This window comes from Vombatus ursinus, unplaced genomic scaffold, assembly GCF_900497805.2.
Source record: "Vombatus ursinus unplaced genomic scaffold, bare-nosed wombat genome assembly UNPS02014814.1, whole genome shotgun sequence".
NCBI lineage: Eukaryota > Metazoa > Chordata > Mammalia > Diprotodontia > Vombatidae > Vombatus > Vombatus ursinus.
In genome coordinates, this window is record NW_020954592.1 from 5,070,822 (window position 1) to 5,093,740 (window position 22,919).

Here is a 22,919-nt window from a genome sequence, read left to right on the forward strand (position 1 = left end):
CAAAGTTGGTCTTCCGTTCACCCCACCTCACTGAGATGAAGAAATTAAAGTCAAGAGAGGAGAAAAAGATTGGTCTGGCCAATGACTCAATTGAAAGGCAGAGCCTGGTCTTCAATAGAGGTCTTATGTTTTCCAATCTAGTGACTGTTTCACTCCCTCCACTCCTGAATCATTCTTCCTTTTGTTTCTGTCCTCCTCCTTTCCTCCTCCCCTCCCCCCATAACTTAAATACAGTTTTCTGGCTATACTCCAGCTAGTAAAGCTAGCTAAGGAAGCCAACTTATTGTCCTCATTCATTACTCATCTGTTCCTGCCTCTGAGTATTTGCTCATTCCATTTTTCCCAAACCTGGAACACCCCCTCTATTTCCTCTTCATTAAAACACACACCCCTCCCTCTTCAAAAACATCCCCCAAGAGCCATTCCTCTGTGAAGCTTTCACATCATGACTTGGCTCCAGTTACTCTCATCATTCCAACAAACCCCCACAGAATTTGTGACAAGTTACACTAGTTATATATATGGTCGAATGCTATGCATATATTTCCGCTGCTCTATTGTTCCTATTCTTTAAGGATTTGAATGCCTGGTACATTAAGGATTTGGGGTCAGAGGAAGTGGTTTCAGATCCTGACTATTCCACTTAGTACCTATGTAACCATGGCACTTCAACTCTCTGGACTTCAGTGTTTCCTCATCTATAAATTGAGAGGGCTGAACTAAATGGCCTCTGAAATTTCTTCTAGCTCCAGATCTATGATCTTCTGATCTCTTTCTCTCAGTTCTTCCTGTCCTCTGTTTCTTCCAAATGGATTGAGTTTAAGCTCCAAGAGCAGAGAACGACTTTCCATGGTGCCTAGTACAGTATAGTACAGAGCAAAATGGATGCCCAACAAGAAATGTGTATGTTGTATCTGTTATTGTTCATTTTTTTTTCAGTCATGTCCAACTTTTCATGAACCTTTGTGGGGTTTTCCTGGCAAAGATACTGGAGTAGTTTATCATTTCTTTCTCCAGCTCATTTTACAGATGAGGAAACTAAAGCAAACAGGGTTAAGTGACTTTCCCAGGGTCACCTAGCTAGTTAGTGACTGAAGCCAGATTTGAACTCAGGAAGATGAGTCTTCCTGACTCCACGCCTGGCATTCTATCTACTACAGCATCACCAAGACACCATATTTTCTATTAGTGGGTGCTACACATATACATAACAATATTGATACTGTCATTGATGTATATATGTATATCTATGTAAGTCTATGTCTCTTTATAGACATATATGTATATATGCATGCATGTATGTATGTAACCACTCATTTGCCCTTGACTAAAGAGAAAACCGAAACAATAGCCTAGTTTTATAGCTCTTCATGGAGTTCTGTGGTTACATGCTCTGGTCCAGATGTTTCTCTATTTGTGAGTAGTACAAATGTCATGCTCTTAGTATAAACAAAATTGTCCTTTCCTTTTAATCCCTGGAAATTTGAAAAATACTTTTCTTCTTCCTGGCTGGGATCATCAGGAAGAACTCCTGTACATCTTGCAGAGTTTGTTTCCTCCATACAGCTACTCTAGAAATAAATGTCATAATAAATAGCTGAAAGATGACTATTTTTTATATTCTTACCAACCAGAAATTTTCATTTAGAAAAATTAAAGATCATCATTATGAATGTGGTTCTCAAAAACCTTACTTGAAAGTGCACATCAATGAGAAAGCTAATTTAAATAACAAAACCTTCCCACAAAACTTTAGTTTGTACTTTCAGTTCAATGTGTCTGCATTGCTTGTCAGTCATAAAATTGGCTTTTTCACAATTTGGGATTTTCTTTCTAGATGTTTCTATGGAGAGGCTAACTCTAAGAGTCACTCTCTAGATTTTTAACATGTTTCTTTTAATTGCAGGGCTGTCTCTAAAGAAAAAAAAGTTATTTTCATTTCCCTGTCCTGTCTCAGAATGAAAGTACAAACATTCCAAAGATAAAAGAATAAAACCATCAGGATTAAGAAGGCATACCTGTAGTATAGCTTGTCCTTCAGACCAAATTAAAACCCTGAATGACCAAGCCTTCTCTCCCAGAATACATAGATGAGGAGAGAAGTGGGAAGTTTACCGCAATTCTAAACTGCCCTAAGGAAGTCATTAATAGAATTGCTTGGAAGGCAGTTCCCAGGACCTTCCAATCAGTCTTTCTTACTAGGGCCCTTCCATCCAAGTCAACATTTCTATTTTGACTATGAATATGCTTTGGATGGTTTTATAATTGCCATAATAAATGAATAAAATCCCCCTATGAACTCTGGTGGCACTTGACTAATCCACACAACATGCTAAAAATCATATTCCCAATCTACAGGACATGGAAATAAAACTGAATTCCTGTCTTGCTTCTCTACACTGACTTGGACTAGTAAAAAGTGATGGTACCTACTAAGAGAAGGGCTAGAGATGTATGAACTACCCTATTTCCTTTTCTATCTGCAGCATCCTTTTGTGTGATTGTGGATTGTGGATTGTGTGGTTGTGGATGGATCACTTGAGGGATTTTATGTTGCTGTTTGAGACGTCTGAAGGAGGAAGTGAATGAAAAAGAAAGGTAGCATCTTGAGAGGCAGCGAAGTGCAGTGGAAAGAACAATGGATTTGGAGTCAAAACAATCTGGCTTCAGATAACTCCTCAGATTCTTACTAGTTGTGTGACCTCCTCGAGAAATACCTTAATCTGCCTGGGCCTTAGTTTCCTTATTTGTAAAAGGAGGGAGCTAGCCTTGACGGCTTCTGAAGTCCCTTCCGGCTCTAAATCTATAATCACAAGAAGCATTAATAATAACTCATATGAGGTAGATTGGTCAGCTGCATGGTGTAGTGGATAGAGAGGTGAGCCTGGAGTCAGGAAGACTCATCTTCCAGAACTCAAATCTGGACTCAGATACTTACTAGTTGTGAGACCCTGAGTAAGTCACTGCACCTGATTGCCTCAGGTTCCTCATCTGTAAAATGAGCTGGAGAAGGAAATGGCAAACCGTTCCAGTATCTTTGCCAAGAAAACCCCAAATGGGGTCACAGAGAGTAGAACACACCTGAAATGACTGAACAACAACAACAAGGCAGGTAATAAGACTCTAAGAGGTTACATATCTTTCCTTTAACCACAATTCCTAAGTCTCTGCCTCAGGACTGGAACTTGGTAATGTATAAACGAACTCAATTTTCTCTTCTCTTTGCCTATCATACAAAGTGCTTTCATTACAGAAATGTGAGATTAAATGGATGGATGCCAGAAAAAAAGCACTTGTTTTGATATAAGCAATCTGTTGTAATCAAATCAACAAAGTCCTGATTCTATGAACCATCTGCTAGACCACAAAATAGTCTCTTTGCAAGGTACCAGTTGTGATGGGATTTTACCTATAGTGGATCTCCCTTCTCCTTTTGTTTTTTATTTTATTTCATTTTTTAACTATGTAGACACTAACAGTCCCTTCCATGGCCTTGGAAATAGACCTCAAAGCTAAGACACCACTTAAAAAGAAATGCTAAATTAGAACCAATCCTTACACTTAGGGAAATAGAAAAAAACAAAAAAGTAATTAATCCGAATAAATAACCGGATAACTGCAACAATTAGGTTGGGGTATTTTCTGGTTAGATTAACCGGGTGATTGCTTCAGTTCTCTCCTTGACTTTGCAAGCAGAGACGCTTGCCAAAAAAGGCTTAAGAAAATATAATTTGCATTAGCTAAGGGAGAGAATATAAGACAAACCTTGGCTCAGAGGCTTTAATCCCAGAATCTAACCCTTGTTCCCAGTAATTCTCCTTTGGAATTTCCCATGTGCAGGGTGCTCTTCCCCAGCTCAGAAAGATGCTGCTCTTTGATGGGAACACCCTGGCCTTCCCACATTTGCCTGCTCCATTCCAGCAATCATGCATGGATAGGGTGGGGCTTGTTTTTTTTTTTTTTTCCTCCCTCTGTCTCTGAGAAAGCAGTACTAGTAGGAAAAAATATGCTACTGCATTTTTATAGTATGATGTGGATTCCTTCTGATGAACTAAGGGTTCTCTGTAGTTCTTTTCCCAAGACTAATGTGCATTTGCCCTTGTTAACAGCAGTAACACCTTTCACTGTGGTCCCCATTTCATTGCCAAAGTCAATATGGTTTATCCAAGTTTGGGAGGGATCAACTTTCAGAGAATGCCTAGTTGCAATAAGAAGTTGTGTTGGTAACCTAATAGGGGAATGTTTTCTGCAAAGATGGTAAAAGTAACAATTTCTATCTCTTAGATTTCTTTTTCTTTTCATTCTTTATTTTCAGATTTCATGACAAAATCATGTTAAGCTATTCACTCATCATCATCAAGGTAAAGATGTTTAGCATGGTGCCTTGCATACAGTAAGCACTTAATAAATAATTGTGGTCCTTGATAAAGTGAAGAGGATAACTTTAGTCAATACCTTGACTTATTTTCAAGTTCCTTCATGGGAAGTCCTTTCACCCATGTATGTCACTGAATCATAGCATAAAGGATTTAGAGTTTGAAGATGCTATTTAGTCCAATTTCATTTTACTGATGAGGAACCCAAGACCCCAAACAGCTGTGACTTGCCCAAGGTCATACAGCATGTAAGCATCAGAAGTAGGATTTGAATCCAGATCCTCTGAATCTAATTCTGTTTCTCTCTCCAATAGAGGGATGGATATCTGTCTGCTCAGGTTCTTGAAAGCCAGGCCTTTCTTTTTGCTTGCAATATAATTGGCCACAGTAGAGCATATCCCTCTCTTTTCCTCTCATTTGAGAGTCTCATAATAGGCAACTTTATGTTTCTGATTTCTTCCCTCTGCAAATAGCAGCTCTCTATAGTCTTCTTCCTCATCTTCTCTTCTCTGCCAGTATCTCTAACATGTCTACTTCCCTCCATTCTCAGCAAGCGAGAAGCCTGAATGTGCTCCATGATGGTTGCTTTTGGAGGAAGCCACAGGGCAACACTGTACACATTTCTCTGGTTTCTTTCCTCAGCTTGCTAAGGTCTTTATCTCTTCTCTCTCTCTCTCTTTTTAAGTTAAGTCAAGTCACCAAGCATTTGTTAAGGACCTACTATGTTCCAGTAACTGTGCTGAGTGCTAGGAATGCAAAGAAAGGTAAAAAACATCCCCTGCCCTCAAGGAGCTCACAGTCTAATAAGGATGGAGGGAGGAGACAACATGCACAGAACTAAATACAAACAAAAAATATACAAGATAAATTGGAGAGAAATGATTATTTCTCTCTCTAATTAATTATTGAATTAGGATCAGGATTTTTTCAGAAGCCTTTAGGTCCTTTCAGGCTCTGAAGGACCTTGTTGATAATGAGACTGGATTAATTTTCTTCTCATTCTTGTTCAGACCCCACCCAGGTGAGGAAGCCCATTGTGCTCTGCACAGGTTTGGGTGGGGATAAATTCTTTGATGAGATTGCCCAAGCCTTCCAAATGAGAAGTAAATGATAATCAAAGTCACATTTCCCCCCTCCCTCAGCCTTCATTACAACTGGTCCACCTCTCTTTGTAATATTCATTCTCTCACTGTTAATCAATCAGAGTTGATTGCCACCCTCAGGAACACACACTCTTCTAAGGGCATACAAACTGTGAGCCCACTCTTTGGCATTTGAGGGTGTCGCTGATCCATTTTATTTGGTAATATGCTATGTTATTAACAAAATGATTAATTATCCAGAAACTATGTCTCTTGAACTTTTTAAACATCACAAATTGGAGATAATGCCAAAGGAAAGCCACAAACGTTAAGAAGGACTGGGAAAGACTTTTTACAGAAGTGAGGATTTTAGCTGAGACTTGAAGAAAACCAGGGAAGCCAGGAGGCAGAGAGAAAGATCCTGGCATGAGAGACAGTCCATGAAAATGTTGGGAGATGGAATGTCTTGTGTGAGGAACAGCAAGAAAGCCAGAGTCACTAGAGCATGGCCAAGCTCAGGGCTCAGTGATATTAAATGTATGGACTGTCAGTTCAGTCCACTGGGGCCCAGGAAAGATATGGAGTCAATGCTAATTTTCCTTTCTTAAAAATGTGTGTGTCTGGATAGTTAGGTACTATTGAAAACTATAATTTTGATTTAAAGAAGCTATTTTTGGATGGATTTATATGGCTATATTAATCTAGAAAATTTCCAAAGTCCATATATATTTTGGTCTGGTGATTTACAAAAAGCCTTTGTACCTCAAGGAAGTTCATGTATGTGTTATTTCTAATTCATTTTACTGACAATATCCTATCAGCCACTTGATGAAAAATGCCAGTAATTGGCACAGAGGTAACTAGAGAATCAAAGACCAAACTCTAGCAAAATTGATTAATAGTCTGAAGTAAATAGACACAAATATTTTCAATAGCCAAGGTAATATGCACATCAAAAACACACATGAAAACCATAAAGGTTTTATTCTTTGACATTAGTAGCATTGTTCATCCAGAATTCAATCCAATCAATTAGTTGTACCAATTATGCAGAAATCCTTGAATGTCTTAGATCAATCAATCAATAAACCTTTCTTAAGCACCCACTATGTGCCAATCACTAAGCTAAAAGATGCAAAAAGATGCAAAAAAGAGTCAAAAGACAGTCTTTGCCTTCGAGGAGCTTACAATCTAATGGGGAGACAACATACAAACAAATATATACAAAGCAGGCTATATACATGATGAATAGGAAATAATTTAAAGAGGGAAAGCACTAGAATTAGCCAAGACCTGGAATGTCTTGTTTGTACAAATAGCCAAGAGGCCAGTTTCACTTGGTCTGAAGAGCATGTGTTAGGAAGTAAGGTGTAAGAAAATCATCGGAAAGGTAGAAGGGGGCTAGGTTATGAAGGGTTTTGAATGACAAAGAGAGCATTTTGTATTTGTTCCTGGAAGCAACAGGAAACCACTAGTGTTTATTGAGTGAGGGGGTAGGGTGACATGATTAGACTAGTGTTTTAAGAAAATCACTTTAGTGACTGAATGGAGAATGGACTGCAGTGAGGAGACACTTGAGGAAGGCATATCCACCACCAGACTATTGAAATAATCAAGACATGAAGTGATGAGGGTCTGCACCAGAGTGGTAGCAATGTCAGAGGAAAGAAGGGGGCATATGTGAGAGATACTGTAAAGGTGAAATGGATAGGCCATAGCAATAGCTTTGGTATGGGGATGTGGGGTGGGAGGAGGAGAGTGACAGATAGTGAGGAGTCCAGAATGACACCTAGGTTTTGAGCCTGAGGGACTGGGAGGATGCCCTCTTAGAAAGTCTGAGCAACACAAAAGGAGAATTCATAATCAGAGTCACAATCTCCCCATTGGGAGGAATATCTAGGTCAACCTATATCTGAAGAAGGTTCCCATTCAACAAACACAAGTGGTCATCCACCCTTGACTCAGAGACCTCCAGGGAAGGAGAATCCACCACCCTCTGAAGCAGTCTTTTCTGCTTTTGGAAAGCTCTTATTATTAGGAAATTTTCCCTCTTTTATCAAGCCATCCGCATAGCAGAGCATCATTGAGCCCAGAGCATGGCCATGATCTAGTGACTCTGGTTTCCTTGCTGTTCCTCACACAAGACATTCTATCTCCCAACATTTTCACTGACTGCCCCCCATGTCAGGATCTTTTTCCCTCCTTACCTCTGCCTCCTGGCTTCCTTGGTTTTCTTCAAGTCTCAGCTAAAATCTACATAGCCTACACAATGGGTATTTAATAAGTGCTTATTGAATAAATGAGCAAACAAACACACTCCCAAATTTATTGCTCCTATTTTTGTTTTGTAGGGTCATCTAGAAAAATGACCATAGGATTATAAATAGAGAGGACCTCAAAGTCATCTAGTCCAAAGTTCTTATTTTTCAGATGAAGGAACCCGGGGACTTCCCTCAAGTGTCATGGTAGTAAACATCAGAGTTGGGATTTGAACCTAGGTTCTCTGACTCCAGGGCCAAGGCTCTTTTCACAGTTGTCTCTCATGACAGCCCTTTTTCTCCATGAGATTTTTTACAGTTTACACTATGAAATGTTTTGGAACAAAAACTGTATCATACAGCTGATTCACCAGCCTTGGATGCAAATGACTTTTGACTATTAAAAAAAATTAAATCTCCTCTTTAAAGATAAAGGTTTGCTACAACAGAGGATGTTCAAAAAAAAAGTGTTATAGGCTCTGACAGAAGTTCCAAAAACATTTTGAGCAATTGCAGCAATACAGCTCCCTGAAGCTCTGAGGGGACTATGTGCACTTGGATGAAAAAGGTCTGGCATGTTTGTTTAAGAGCAAAGTCATTACTTTATCATCATACCTTGAGTGACTATGAATTGAGTTCATTATCCAATTAAATTCAGTTGGAGCATCTAGGTAATGCAGTTGTTAAAGTGCCAGCCTGGAGTCAGGAAGACTCATCTTCCTGAGTTCAAATCCAGCCTCAGATACTTACTGGCTATGTAACCCTGGGCAAGTCACTTAACTCTGTCTACTTCAGTTTCCTCACCTATAAAATGAGCTGAGAAGGAAATGGCAAACCACTAAAGTGTCTTTGCCAAGAAAACTCCAAATGGGGTCACAGAGAGTTGGACTCAACTGAAATGACTCAACAACAACAACATCCCTTTTCAGAAGGAAGCTGGAAGATGACCTATTTTTTATTTTCTTGAGGCAAAGGGTAAAAACCAGTTAGCAAAAATGAAATGCAAAATGGATAACTTTGATTACATTAAATTGAAAAGTTTTTGCACAAACAAAGCCAATGTAACCAAGATTATAAGAAAAGTAGAAAATTGGGAAAGAATTTTTACAACCAGTGTCTCTGATAAGGGCCTCATTTCTAAAATATATAGAGAATTAAGTCAAGTTTATAAGAATGCAAGTCATTCCCCAATTGATAAATGGTCAAAGGATATTAACAGGCAGTTTTCAGATGAAGAAATTAAAGTCATTTGTAGTCATATGAAAAAATGCTCTAAATCACTATTGATTAAAGAAATGCAAATCAAAACAACTCTGAGGCACCACATCACACCTATCAGATTGGCCAGCATGACAAAACAGGAAAATGATAAATGTTGGAGAAGATGTGGGAAAATTGGAACACTAATGCATTGTTGGTGGCGTTGTGAAATGATCCATCCATTTTGGAGAGCAATTTGGAACTATGCCCAAAGGGCTATAAAAATGTGCATACCCTTTGACCCAGCAATAGCACTTCTAGATCTGTATCCCAAAGAGATCATACAAATGGTAAAAGGACCCACATGTACAAAATATTTATAGCAGCTCTTTTTTGTGGTGGCAAAGAACTGGAAATTGAGAGGATGCCCATCAATTGGGGAATGGCTAAACAAGTTGTGGTATATGAATGTAATGGATTACTATTGTGCTATAAGAAATGATAAGCAGGCTGACTTCAGAAAAACCTGGAAAGACTTATATGGTTTGATGCTGAGTGAAGTGAGCAGAACCAGGAGAATGTTGTACACAGTAATAGCCACGTCGTATGATGACTAATATTAATAGACTTAACCATTCTCAGCAATACAAGGATCTAAGATATCTCCAAAGACCTCATGATGGAAAATGTTATCCACATACAAAGAAAGAACTAGCGTAACTAGAAGAGAAAGAACTAGATTTTGAATGCAGATTGAAGCATACTATTTGCTATTTTTTTTTCTTCTGTTGCATTTTGTTTTCTCTTTCTGGTGGTTCCTCCTATTGGTTCTAATTCTTACTTACAACATCACTAATGTTAAAATATGTTTAATAGGAATGTATATGTATAGGCTATATCAGATAGCTCACCATCTTAGGAAAGGAGGTGGGGAGGGAGGGGGAGAAAAATTTAAAACTCAAAAGCTTATGGAAGTGATTGTTGATAAATCAAAATACATTAATTAAAATAAAAAAAATAGAGTGCCAAAGAAGAGTCACCTACCATGAAAAGAGCTTCATAACTCTCAATCATCTTTTGTACCACAGCGATGATAGCTGTGCTCTCTTCTGCTCGGGCTGAACTCTGCACAGAGAACTCTTTGTCTGAAGACTTCTGCTTATGCAGCAGGTTAGGTCCAAATATGGTGGCCAAGTTAAGTGATGTCATTTTGTTCCCAGTGACCTAGAGCCACAACAATAAATATAAATTAGTTAATGGATTAGCTTTTTAGAGTCCTTAGTGGTGCCTCAATCATTACTACTACTCCTTTTCTGCTAAATTTTTCTCCCCCTACATCATCTACAGAATCCCTGTTTGATTGCATGAGCATCATAGCATTTGGCACAATGCCTGGCACATAGTAGACACTTAATAAATAGTTATTGATTGATCATAGGGCAGAGATGCAGAGTGGAGATGGGGCCTTAGAGATCTAATCCAATAGCCACATCCCCATTTTTCAGATGAAGCAACTGAGATCCAGAGGTTAAGTGACTTGCTCAAGGTTATATAGGGAGTAAGCAGAGGCAGGATTTGAATCCAGATTCTCTGACTTTAAAACCAGCATGTTTTCCACTATGCCATGATGTCTGCTAAGTACTATTATTTTTCATTTCCTTAACATCTTCCAAGCAAAATTCATCAAAATAGAAACTAAGAGAATACATAAATTTCCATTTTTCTCTCACCAATTCTGAAAATGTCCAGTAAGTAAAGTGTCACACCACTATCTAGCCTGTAGTTAAGAAAACCTGACTTGACTATTCTTCATATTTGTTAGTCTAATAGAGTTCATACTTTACTGGCCTAGATTACTTGGAAACCTAGGAACTCTTCCCTGATTGCTGAGTCTGTCATTTACTGATGGGTAATACCTTTCATTCCTGAAATGAACTCTATTTGTCCTTGTAATCCAAGGAAACCTTGGATTAGGTTCAAAATATCAAACTCAAGGGCCCTGAATGGTACTCATGAAAATTGAACTGAGCCCTATTCTTGCCCTGCAAACTACTGGGCTGGCATCCGGCCTGGCACTTCCAGGATAGTACTCCGGCTGGTTTATTTTTAGAAAGTAAGGCTGTTTTCAGGTAAATGGACCAACGCCAAGTTCAAGTAGTCTGTTGGGTAAGCAATGAAGATTGCAAGGAAAATCATGCTGACAGTTATTCCATTTCTCCCAACTCACCCTGACCTTCTTTTGTTTTTGTATTCTTTCCTTAAAATGTGTCAAGAGCAGTAACATTTTTACCATTTGAAATTTATGGGTTATGGGAAAAAAAAACAAATTCAAATAAAGGCTCAAATCACAATATATAATTTCAAGGCTTTTTGAGTGTTACGTTTTAAAGTAAAATTAGAAACTCCTCATTTCATAGCTGTTTAAAAGATTTTGTAAATAAAGGATTTATAGACTAAGAATAGTCATACAATAAATATAAGCTCCCTTGTATCCATATTCTTTTGCTATAATGGGAGTATGAAATATTCCCAGTAAAACCTCAAAAAAATCCAGCTGTTGATCACTGTATTGTGAGTGTTGTGGTTTGGCAGTATTTTTTGTTTGTTTTAGTAAAGCTAGGACAATAAAGTTGCTCAAAGCCTATAATTATCATTGAATCCTGAGTCTAATCCTATATATTTTTTAGCCTGTGGCAAAAAAACAAAATGCAATGTGCATCAGAAGCTTGACAGTTGCATGCCTAATTTGGATAATTCAGACCCCAAGTGGGATTACAAAGTTCTGAATTACCTAATTCACTACCTATGTTGAAGACACAGAGAACCAATATATAATAATGGATAGAGGGCTGATCTTGGAGCCAGGAAGACCTGGATTCAAATCCTAGGTAAGTCACTGAAACACTCAGCAATCCAGGAAACTCATTAAGACCCTAAGTTACAATTTGTTCATTTGCATCAGTGAAGGCAGGTCCTATACTAGCAGTTCCTTACATTGATGAAATCCCAGATCAAATGTCCAGAAACTGAAATTACAACCTAGACAATCATAGATAGTTCATGACCATACAATGTTTTATAGCTTTCAAAATGTTTTTTTTCCCCCTTACATCCCTCTAATGTAGGTAATAGAAGGAGCACTGATTTTGGAATCAAAAGAACTGAATTCAGGTCATGACATTTAGAATTTCTAGCTATGTGACCCTGGGTAAATCCCTTCACCTCATTGACAACTTTTCTATAAATTGGGGCTGATAATATTTGTACTCTCTACCCTCGTGGGGTACTGAGGAAAGCAGATTTCAAAATGTTAAAGCACTATGGAAATATGAGTTCATCATCATGACCATTTACTTATTTTATAGACAATTTTATATATTATTTATTTGTTTATTACGTTTGTTTTTGTTGATTAATCATGTTTGATACTTTGACATTTGGGATTTTCTCGGCAAAGATACTGAAGTGGTTTTGCTATTTCTTTCTCTAGCTCATTTTACAGATGAGGAAACTGAGGCAAACAGGGTTAAGTGACTTGCCCAGGTTCATCCAGCTAATAACTGTCTGAGGCCAGATTTGAACTCAGGAAGATGAGTCTTCCTGACTTCAGGCTGGTCACTCTACCCATTGTACCACGTAGTTTTCCATTATTGTGTGTGTATATATATATATATATATATATATATGTATATATATACATATCTATATACACATATATATATGTTTTTTTTTTACCAACGAGGAAACTGAAACTCAGAGATGTGAATTATATGCCTATTGCTCATAAGCAGCAAAATTGGGACTCCAAATCTAAGTTTGGCATTCTTTCCAACGTACTACTGAAGAAAATTTCCAGAGCTACTTTTCACTATGAATCCTCTATCTATGGGATAGACAAAGGGGGGATAATACTACACTTCAAGTTCTAGAGAGCTACTAGTAGAGGATACACCTGGGGACACAAAATTATGGCTACTAAATGTATCAATGTTTATTTTTACAATGGAAAAAATTAGAAAGGCAAGAAAGCACTGCAGGTGAGAGAGAAAACAGGGCTCTTGTAGAGAGAACTGCCACATTGGTAGCTGGTTTCTTATTTACAAGCTATTTATAGGTTTCTAACCTAATGGTTCCACATTCTTTAGTATCTCCTGATTTCCCAGAAGGCAATAATGTAAATGAGATCTCACCCCTTGGTTCTTCGGTTCCATGATCAAATATCTATCCAATAATAAAATTGCTTTTACTAGTGTATAGTTGTTAGGATAGATAACTATTCCACCTATCTAAGTTCCACAGCTTCACTAGCAAGGTGACACAAAATTATGGATCCTAAATATTTCAATTTGTATTTTTATGACAGAAACAATTAAAAAGGCAAGAAGGCATTGCAAGTGGCAGAGAGAATTTAGGGCAGACAGCATTATTATGTGAAAGACCTGAAATGTACACACATTATTCACTTGAGGAAATTATGCCACTTGGAATACATATTTGTGTTCTCATGAGTTGCACATTGGCTTTTAGAGGTAGAGAAGACTTGAGTTTAAAAAAACTCAACACTTCACATTTTAAAGATGATGACACTAAGGCCCTAGACACTAGATTCATATAGTGGGAGAACTAGAACATGAAAGCAAGTATCTAGAGAACAATCTGGAACTCTGCCCAAAGGGCTATCAAACCACATATCCTTTGATCCAGCAATGCCATTATGAGGCCTGTACCCCAAAGAGATCCAAGAAAAAAGAAGAGGACCTATATGTACAAAAATATTTAAAGCAGCTCTTTTTGTGGTAGCAAAAGAATTGAAAATTAAGGGGATGCTCATCAATTCGGGAAAGGCTGAACAAGTTGTAGCACATGATTGTGAGGGAATAATACGCTATAAGAAATGACTGGGACAGGTGGTTTCAGAAAATATGTCAAAACCTATATAAACTTATGCAAAACAAAGTGAGAAGAACCAGGAGATCACTGTGCACAGTAACAGCAATGTTGTAATGGTGATCAACTGTGAAAGACTTGGCTATTCTGATCAATACGATGATACAAGAGAATTCCAAAGGACTCACGATGAAAAAATGCCACCCACCCCCAGAGAGAGAACTAATGAACTCTGAGTGCAAATTAAAGTATAATTTTCTTACTTTCTTGAAGTTGGTTTGTTTGTTTTTTTTTTTTTTTTTTGCTTTTTTGGTGATATTGCTAATATGGAAATGTTTCACATGATTTCACTTGTGTAATTGATATCATATTATTTGCTTTCTCAGTAGGTGGGGGAAGGTGGGAGGGAGGGAGAGAATCTGAAACTCAAAATTGAAAAAGAAAAATGTTAAAAATAAATCAATAATACATTTTTTAAAAAGTAAGAAATTAAAGAATAGAAAGGCATGTAGGTTAGTCAAACTTCTCACACCAGCCTCCATCTCTCTCCATTTATATATGTATAAAATGTAATATATGTTATATATAAATATACTTGTTTCCCTTTAATGGAGGGGTCAAGAAACAGCATGGCATAGTGTAAAGAATGATGGACTTGCATGTCAGAAGAATTAGGTTCAAATGCTACCTCAGATACTTGCTACCTATTTGATCATAGGTCAATTTCTTAGCCTCAGTTTCCTAATCTATAAAATAGTAATAATAATAATACTCATAAAGTCCACATCAAAGGGGTATTAGGTATTTTATGATGATTATTTTAATAGGAATACCAAAAAAGTAGTAATAGATGCAGGTGTTAGTCTAGCTTTCCTAGATGACTTTTCATTACTTTAGAATTAATGTGCCATCCTCCCTCTCCTACATTATTTGCAAAATGTCAAATAATTAAATAATAGGTCCAATGAGACAAGATTCTTCCTGCCCTAGTCATGTGGAATAACATAAAACTTCTATTATATCTATAGTTCAAAGGCCAAACATCCAGTCACATCACATGAGAGGCATCAAAAACAGTGTGATCTGAAACAGAATAAAATGTCATTTGAAAATATTTAACAAAATAAATAAAAATATGATAGAACATAGACAATGTTAATATGTGGTTTTCTTAGTCAATGTATGGCTCACAGGGATCCTTGTATACAGTTTAGTGGCCTAACTTAGAGGATAATATTCTAAAGAACAGGTCTGGTCATGTAAACCTCCCTATTCAATAAACTCCTGCGATTCCCTATTACCTCCAGGCTCAAACATAAAATCTTGTGATTGGCTTTTTTAACACTTTCGGGGATTTGGCTGAAGTTCTGTTTTGGCATTGTCTTCCTACTTTTCCAGTCTTCTTACACCTTCCTTCCTTCCAAATCCTCTGTCATTCAGTGACACTGGTCTTCATGTTCCTTGAACATGATACTCTGGGCATTTTTACTGATAGTACCCCATCCCTTACTCCTCATCTCCTCTTTCTGATTCCTTCAAGTCTCAGCTAAGAGCAATATTGTTTTAAGAGTAACTTTGAGTGAATAAGTCATCTTGACTCTTATAAATACCCAAATTAACTACAAAGGACATATGAAGGAAGACACTGTCTACATCTGGAAAAAGAACTAATAAATAGAAGTATATATAGAACAATTTTACACACACACACACACACACACACACACACACTCACATTTGTGTCTAATAGTAGCCACCTCTAGGGTGGGAGGGAGAAGGACCAAAAAAAAAGGGGGGGGGGGGAAGAAATGTACATGATTCCTTTACTATGTATCTAAAAGGAATAGCAAATTATACATAATCGATTTGCAGTTTCATGTGCAATCATCATTTTTAATTATACTATGTTATGGAAATGCTTATTTTATTCCATAAATTAAAAATTAAATAAATAAAAATTTGAAAAGTCTCAGCTAAAGTCCCATCTGCTGCAAAAATACCTTTCCCAATCCTCTTTATTCTTTATGCCTTCCCTCTGAGGGAATTTATCTTCAATTTATCTTCTAACATATCTTGTTTATAGTACATAGTTATTGGTAAGTTTTCTCCCCCATTAGATTGTGAGCTCCTTGAGAACAAGGACTGTTTTTTTTTCCTGTCTTTGTAAAAAGTCTCCAGCATTCAGTACTGTCACTAGTACATGGTAGATCCTTAATAAATTCTTGTCAACTGACTGATTGATTTTGAATTTTCCAAAGAAACAGTGAGAAGCATAACATTGTTTGCATGGTACGGTAGAAAGAACATTCACTGGCTCTGGATTCAGTAGACCTGCTATTACTACTTGTATGACCTTGGGCATATCACAACTTCCCTGAATTTCAGGTTCCTCACTGTAAAATGAGGGTTCTAGTTGGTCTAGTTAGCTCTAGAGCTGTGATCTCATGAGATGAAAGACATATTTTATGGCCAAGGGAATGGACTAAAAGGTAGTCATCTCCCCCAGGTGAATTTTCACATCATGTTTGTCTTTTCATATTCTTCAACCTCTACCAGAGCCTGCATTGTACACACATACCTCTACCTTAAACCTTTCCCAGAGCCCGAATTGTACACACATACCTCTTGTCCGTCTTTGTCAACATTGTCTTCGGCATGTCTGGCCACTGTAGAGAGGAACTGCAGCAATCTGTGGAGGGTGTCACAATTGCAGGGAGGTAGAAGGTAGATGAGAAGCTGTAAGGTGCTCAGTTGCTCCTCAGGATCTAACACTAAGGGAAAGAAAAAAGCAAGCTAATTCTAAAAGGCAATAAGCATTTATTAGGCATCCGCCACATGCCGGACACTATTCTAAGTGCTAAGGATACAAAAATAAAGAATTAAGCAATTCCTACCCTCCAGGAGTTTAAGTTCTAATGGGAGGGAGGCAAAATTACATCTAAAGATATCTACAACACAAATATGAAGTTAATAAATACAGATAAAACATTGTTAAATATAAGATTGTTTGTAAAGGAGGATATTCACTATTGGGGGAATTAGAAAGGCTTTGTGTAGAATATGGGTCCTTTACCTTTTTGTGACATGGACCCCTTTGGCAATCTAGCAAAGTCTACTGACCTCAGAATAATATTTTAAATGCATAAAATAAAATGCATAGGACTACAAAGGAAACTAATTACAATGAAATAATTATCAAAATACTTAAAATGAAAGTTCATTGATCTCAGTGACCTAGTAATCTAGGGTCTTAAGTAGTAACCTAGTCTCAACAGACTCCCTATATAAGGTGAGGTTTAAGCTTCATCTTCAGGAAAGAGGACCTATGAGGTAGAGGTATGAAGGGAGTGAATTCCAGCTGGGAGGGACAGCTGGTGTAAAGGCAGGGAGGTGAGAGATGGAGTTCCATGTGTAAGAAACAAAGAAAGAGAATTGGCTAAATCAAAGAGTGCAAGAGGGAGAGTGATGTCTACTGAGTCTGGAAGGACAGATTGGGACGAGGTTGTGCAGGGCTTTCAGAGATAAACACAGGATCTTATATTTGATCCTAGAGACAAGAAGAAGCCACTGGCATTGACAGAGTAGAGGAATGACATGATTAGAACCGTGCTTACAAGAAAATTACTTGGGCAACAGTTTGTATTAGAGATTGGAGTGGAGAGAACATTGAAACAGGGAGACCAAAACCAATTACACCATGAGGCAAATACACCGCTTGTGAATGGGTTCATTACTGATTTTAAGTAACTTTTACCTAGCCTGAGTTTTATGGCTCACTTCGTTATAGTGTTATAAGGTATTGCATGTTCAGAGTCTTATTTTTTTTTTTTTTGTCTGAGTGCCAGTGAAGGCTTTGAAATTTATCAGAGGTTCATCTTTTTATCATGCCATCCAACAGGGCAGACTTCACAGAAACCATGCATTTCTTTCAATTCATGATCTCCTCTGCTGTGCTCCTAACACAGAGGCATTATGGCAGCAACTAGAAATATAAGAGCTGACACAACTCTCATCTATCCTCCAACCAAGCCCTTGAAAAGGTGTTCATAAATAAACCAGAAACAACATTCCTACAAGAGGAGATACTGGGTTTTAATCTCACTTCTCATGTTTTCCTTTCTATTCACCCACCTCTTTGTGGCTCTTCTCCTAATAACAATGACGGAAACTTTTTTACCTCTAGGCACATAAAGTAGAGACTCTCGTGGTGAGACTATTAGTGTCACTTGATAGCATCGTCTACATCCAACAATCTTCTGGGAATCATTCAAAGATACTTTCATTATGTTTTAAACATTTCCTTCAAGTTTGTTTTTCCCCATTCAGTCTAAGAAATCATAAAAACGTCTCCTAGAAGAGTTGTTCAATGGGCAGAGCTATGAATATTGGTGGCAATAAAAACCAAAATAAAACAAAAACGCTTTATCAAGAAAGACACAGTGAGATTTGGAGTCAGACCATTATATATTTCCTGGTACTTTTCTATCCTTTCCCAAACAAGGCCTGGGACTTACAGATAGTGTTGATGAAGGCGGTATAGAGTTCTCTGGTGAGAAGGGGGTCTGGCATGTCCCTTAAAAATTCTTTGAGCAATGCAGCCACATCATGGACACTGTGTTCTTCTTCCAATGAAACATCAACACCACGGTCAAATTCCTCACGTAACTGGAAGAAACAAGAATGCAAAGGACAATTGTATCATAACACTCCGAACTTCTGTTATAAGAATTAGGTAGGTGGCCGGCCCTTTGAAATGCCATGCCCAGAGTGGAGATATCACTGGTTTGACTCCCAGATTTGCCCTTTTTGGGCAAGACTATGTAGACCAGGTGGTTGATATTCCCCTTTAGTTCCTATAAAAAAAGTCAAGTAGCCAGGGATCCCATAATATTCTGTCATTATGCCACTAATAGGCTGCAATGACATGACTAAATGATTCTTCTGTAGACCGCAGCTAAATCTAGGTCAAGGTTGATCAGACCACTGGCAAACAGTTTATGAAGAGCTTTAGCAATATCCCCTGGCTAACCAGATACCTACAGGAGGTGGGCAAATGATTGACCAGAGACACTTCTCTCTTGGTCAAGGGTTGCTATAGTGAATCACCTGGAGCCAATGCAGGTGGAGGCATCTTTACAGCCCTTTAAGGTATTTTTTAGGGCAATATTAGTAGCTAGGTAAATGTCCTAGGCTCAGACTTTAGCTTGTACTATGGGTTGCTGAACTGTAATGTCCAGCCTTGTCCCTTAGAATTAACCCCAGGGACATTTCATCCTGGTCCTAACCTTGAAAAAGATGACAATTTGAGAAGCAGCAGCATGGTGAAACAAAAATGAATACATTTTGAAAAGCAAGGGAATTGGAGTTAGAAGTGGATTCAAATACTAGCTCTGCTATGAATGCTTGTGTGAATAGGGCAAGTTGTTCAGTATCTTGGGCTTTAATTTCCTCATATTTTAAATAATGGTATGGCAGAGAGACTGCTGGATTTGGAATCCAAAGATCTGAGTTTGAAGTCCGACTCTGCCACTGACTGTTCTGTCTGACCACGGGCAAGTAGTCTCTTTGGGCCTCAGTTTTCTTTCTCGTAAAAATGATGAGGTTGGAAGAGGTGATCTCAAAGGCCTCTTCCAACTCTAAATCCATGACAGGATGGCCAGAAAATCTCTGTTCCTTTCCAGTTCTAAATCCTGATTTCCAACTTCTTTGAATTGTTAGGAATCTCTTCCAAATATTAATCTAAAAATTAATGTCCTGTAACTGCTACCTGTTGTTCCTGGTTCTGTCCTCTGGAGTAAAAGCATAAATTTAATCACTCCTCCACTATACAGTCTTTTATATATTTGAAAATTATTATCATGTCTTCCTATCTTTCCTAGATTAAATTGATTCAGAACTTGCAATCATTTCTCATATGGCATATTATAGAATTTTTCTACCATCCTGCTTGCTCTCCTCCAGACATTTGTGGTTTAAGTGGTGTGGAGACTGATGCTGATTGCAACCAATTTATAACTTAGCAAATGGTCATTGAAACCACTGAATTTAACTCCCAACAGTCAACCTGGTGACAAACTTCTCTGAATTGAGCCTTCCCCACATAGAAACTTGAAGCCTTTGCAGCTTGGTAAGACTATGATGAGATAGGAGTAATTTATATTCTCTTTGTTTTTCTTTTTTCTTTCCTTCCTTGTTCCTTCCTTCCTTCCCTCCCTCTCTCTCTTTCTTTCCTTCTCTTCTTTCTTTCCTTCCTTCCTTCTCTTTCCTTTCTTTCTCTCTCTCTCTTTCTTTCTTTCTTTCATTCTTTCTTTCTTTCTTTCTTTCTTTCTTTCTTTCTTTCTTTCATTCTTTCTTTCTTTCTTTCTTTCTTTTCTCCTTATCTTGCTTGGGTTCTTCTCAGGCCCAATCCCTATACTAATCAACATGGAAACTATAACCTGCTCTATTTTTCCAACCTGGCTTAGTTCACCCTTCCTTAGGAAGCTTGGTAGCCTTCTCTTCCTGGAAGCTCACCATATTTGTGCCAGATTTAGTTGGGTTGTTCTGGGGTTCTGTGTGAAATTCATTGGTTTAGAGTTTCTAGAAACTACCTTTTTCCCCCTTTTTGAAAAATTATTACAATATTGTCTAGTCTTTCACCTTTAGGCAGCTTGCCTGATTTCTCCATGATTGCTCAAAGATTCTTCAGCTTTATTAAATTTGACTTTTTTTTTTAAACACTAGCTGGAACCCCTTATTTTTCCATTTGGGTCAAATAAAAGGACGGTGTTATTTGAAATTTCCTTTTAATGAGCAAATGAACTATCCCCTTACGGTTTGTGTCCCTTTTACCACAAAGTCATGGATAGGTACTGCTGATTTCTCAAATACTGCCTCACAGCTGAAAAGACATGTCAACAATCACCTTTACTTGCAAGAATGCTGCTGCAACAAGATGAGTTTCCTTATCTGTAGAACGAGGATAATGAGATTTGCACTATATACTCCACAGGGTTGTCATGGAGAAAGAAAAAAAACATTGTAAAATTGAAAGGAGTATATAGAAGTTATTGGTTGGTACTAAAGTTGTTGGTATTACTACTAAACTACCTCCAACATGAGGCCTTTCCTGATTCCCCCAGTTGCTAGCTCTCCCCCCACCCCCAAAAAAGTTTGAATGTATTTTATATTTACTTCTCTGTATACCTATTGTTTCTCCTGATAAAATTTAAGTTCCTTGAAGGAAGAGGCTAATTTATCTTTGTCTTTATATCCACAGCAAGGTGGTTCAGTGGATGCAGCATAGATTTGGAGTAAGGAAAAGCTGAGTTGTCTGGCCTCAGATACTTACTCACTGTGTGACCCTGAGCAAGTCACTTAACCCTGTTTGCCTGAGTTTCTTCAACTATAAATGAGGATAAAAGAAAATAATAGTACTTACTTTCCAGCACTGTTATGAGTCTCAAATGATACATATTTTTAAAGTACTTAGCCCAATATCCGGCACAGTGCAGGCCCTATATAAATGCTTTTTCTTTATTATCTAGCTTAGTATTTGACACATAGTAGTTGTTTGACAAACGCTTGTTGAATGGATGAGTAACATTGGACAAAGTACCTGAGTTGTACTGATATTAAACTCAACTGGAAAACGAATTTAAGAGTTTTTTTTTTTCTCTTACCTGCCTTACTCTTTTTTTTGAGCTCCCAACTCGGAATATTCCCACTGTCTGGAGACCTGCAAATATAACATATAAAGCAAATAACCCTGTTTCATATTCTTGGAAGCCAAACAAAAACAAAACAAAGGAATACTGTTTAAAAAAAATCAGCCTGACAATAGTTATAGATGGCAGTGTGGGGAGATTCTGAAGTAGGCAACCAAAGTTCAGAAATGACTCATTTTTCCATACAGAACTGGGGAGGTACATAAGCCAATTTTCCAGGTAACTGAACTGTATCATAACCTTTAAACATTTTTAATAATTTTAATGGAAATCTATCTAAAATGCTTTATTGTTTCTTTATATGCTTACACAAAGCATAAGGAATCTTTTCTTGATGACAATATTATCATTATGATTATCCAGTTTTGTTTTGTTTTGTTTTGTTTTTGTCTTGGCCCTCATGGTCAGGAGGTCAGCTAGCTTTTTTTCTTCTGTTCGTAAGAAAATGTTTCTCCCATAGTCTAACTTAGCCTTGACAAAATCGGCCAACCTTTGTTTTTTTTTTTTTTTAAGCCTCAGTTTCTTCTTTTGAAAAATAAGAGCCATAGGTTAGGTGGTATCTAAGGACTCTTCAAAATTTTAAATTCAATAATTCATTCAATTCCCACTTCTAATTTCCAGTTGACTGCTTCTAACCTGCTAAAGTAGAGTAATAAAATGACCAAGGTCTTAACCATAAGTTAGACTCCAGAACAATGGTTTCAATGCTTTCAGTGAGCAAACTCCCTTTATCAATGCAGATTGGCAATTGCTTTCTAACTTATAGTCTTAAGAAAGTTTCCTGGGCAACTGACAGGTTAAATACCTTGCTCAGGGTCAAATGTCCATTATGTATCAAGAGGTTGACTTGATCGTAGTCTGCAGATTTTCAACTTACACAAAATAGGTGCTTATTAAATGGTTATGGAATTATTAGAATTGAGTGAGAGCTACAGGGGCTCTCCTGTGAAAAAAGTATATGAGCTATTAGCACATGGACTTTGTAAAATGCATGGTAACTACTCAGTTTCCTTTTCCTTTTCTTTCCTTCTCTCCCTCCTTCCTTCCTTTCCTTTTTCCTTCCCTCCTTACATCTCTCCCTCCTTCCTTTTTTGTTTTCTTTATGTTTTGTTTTGTTTTGTCCCGGGTCCCATATTGGATTGGTCTAGTACTGGAAGGGACTTCAAAGGTCAGTTAGTCCAATCTTCTCATTTTACAGATGAGCATAATGTGGCCCAGCAATTTACCCAAAATCACATGGATAATAAGTGATAGAAGTTAGATTTGAATCAGTGTTCTAGTTAAGGATGCCAGAAAGTGACCTCTGAGTAAATGAGGTATTACTTTACTTTCTTTACAGGGAGGAAGTAACAGTCTTATATGGATGGGAAGCTCCAAGTTACTTTTATCATGATTGACCAGGGATTCATA

General features: G+C 37.6%; 1 protein-coding gene across 3 annotated transcripts in view; it reads right to left on the reverse strand.

The window, feature by feature from the left end:
• The window catches only part of ARHGAP6 (Rho GTPase activating protein 6), a 640,842-nt gene that overhangs the window by 21,577 nt on the left and 596,346 nt on the right, over positions 1 to 22,919 (reverse strand). For all 3 annotated transcript variants that reach the window (XM_027835417.1, XM_027835418.1, XM_027835419.1), the window contains exons 6-9: positions 21,465 to 21,520; positions 18,318 to 18,468; positions 16,426 to 16,574; positions 9,961 to 10,140 (exon numbers count right to left, since the gene is read on the reverse strand). In XM_027835417.1, the coding sequence (XP_027691218.1) occupies positions 9,961 to 10,140; positions 16,426 to 16,574; positions 18,318 to 18,468; positions 21,465 to 21,520 (536 nt within the window). The remainder of the gene's footprint in view (positions 1 to 9,960; positions 10,141 to 16,425; positions 16,575 to 18,317; positions 18,469 to 21,464; positions 21,521 to 22,919) is intronic.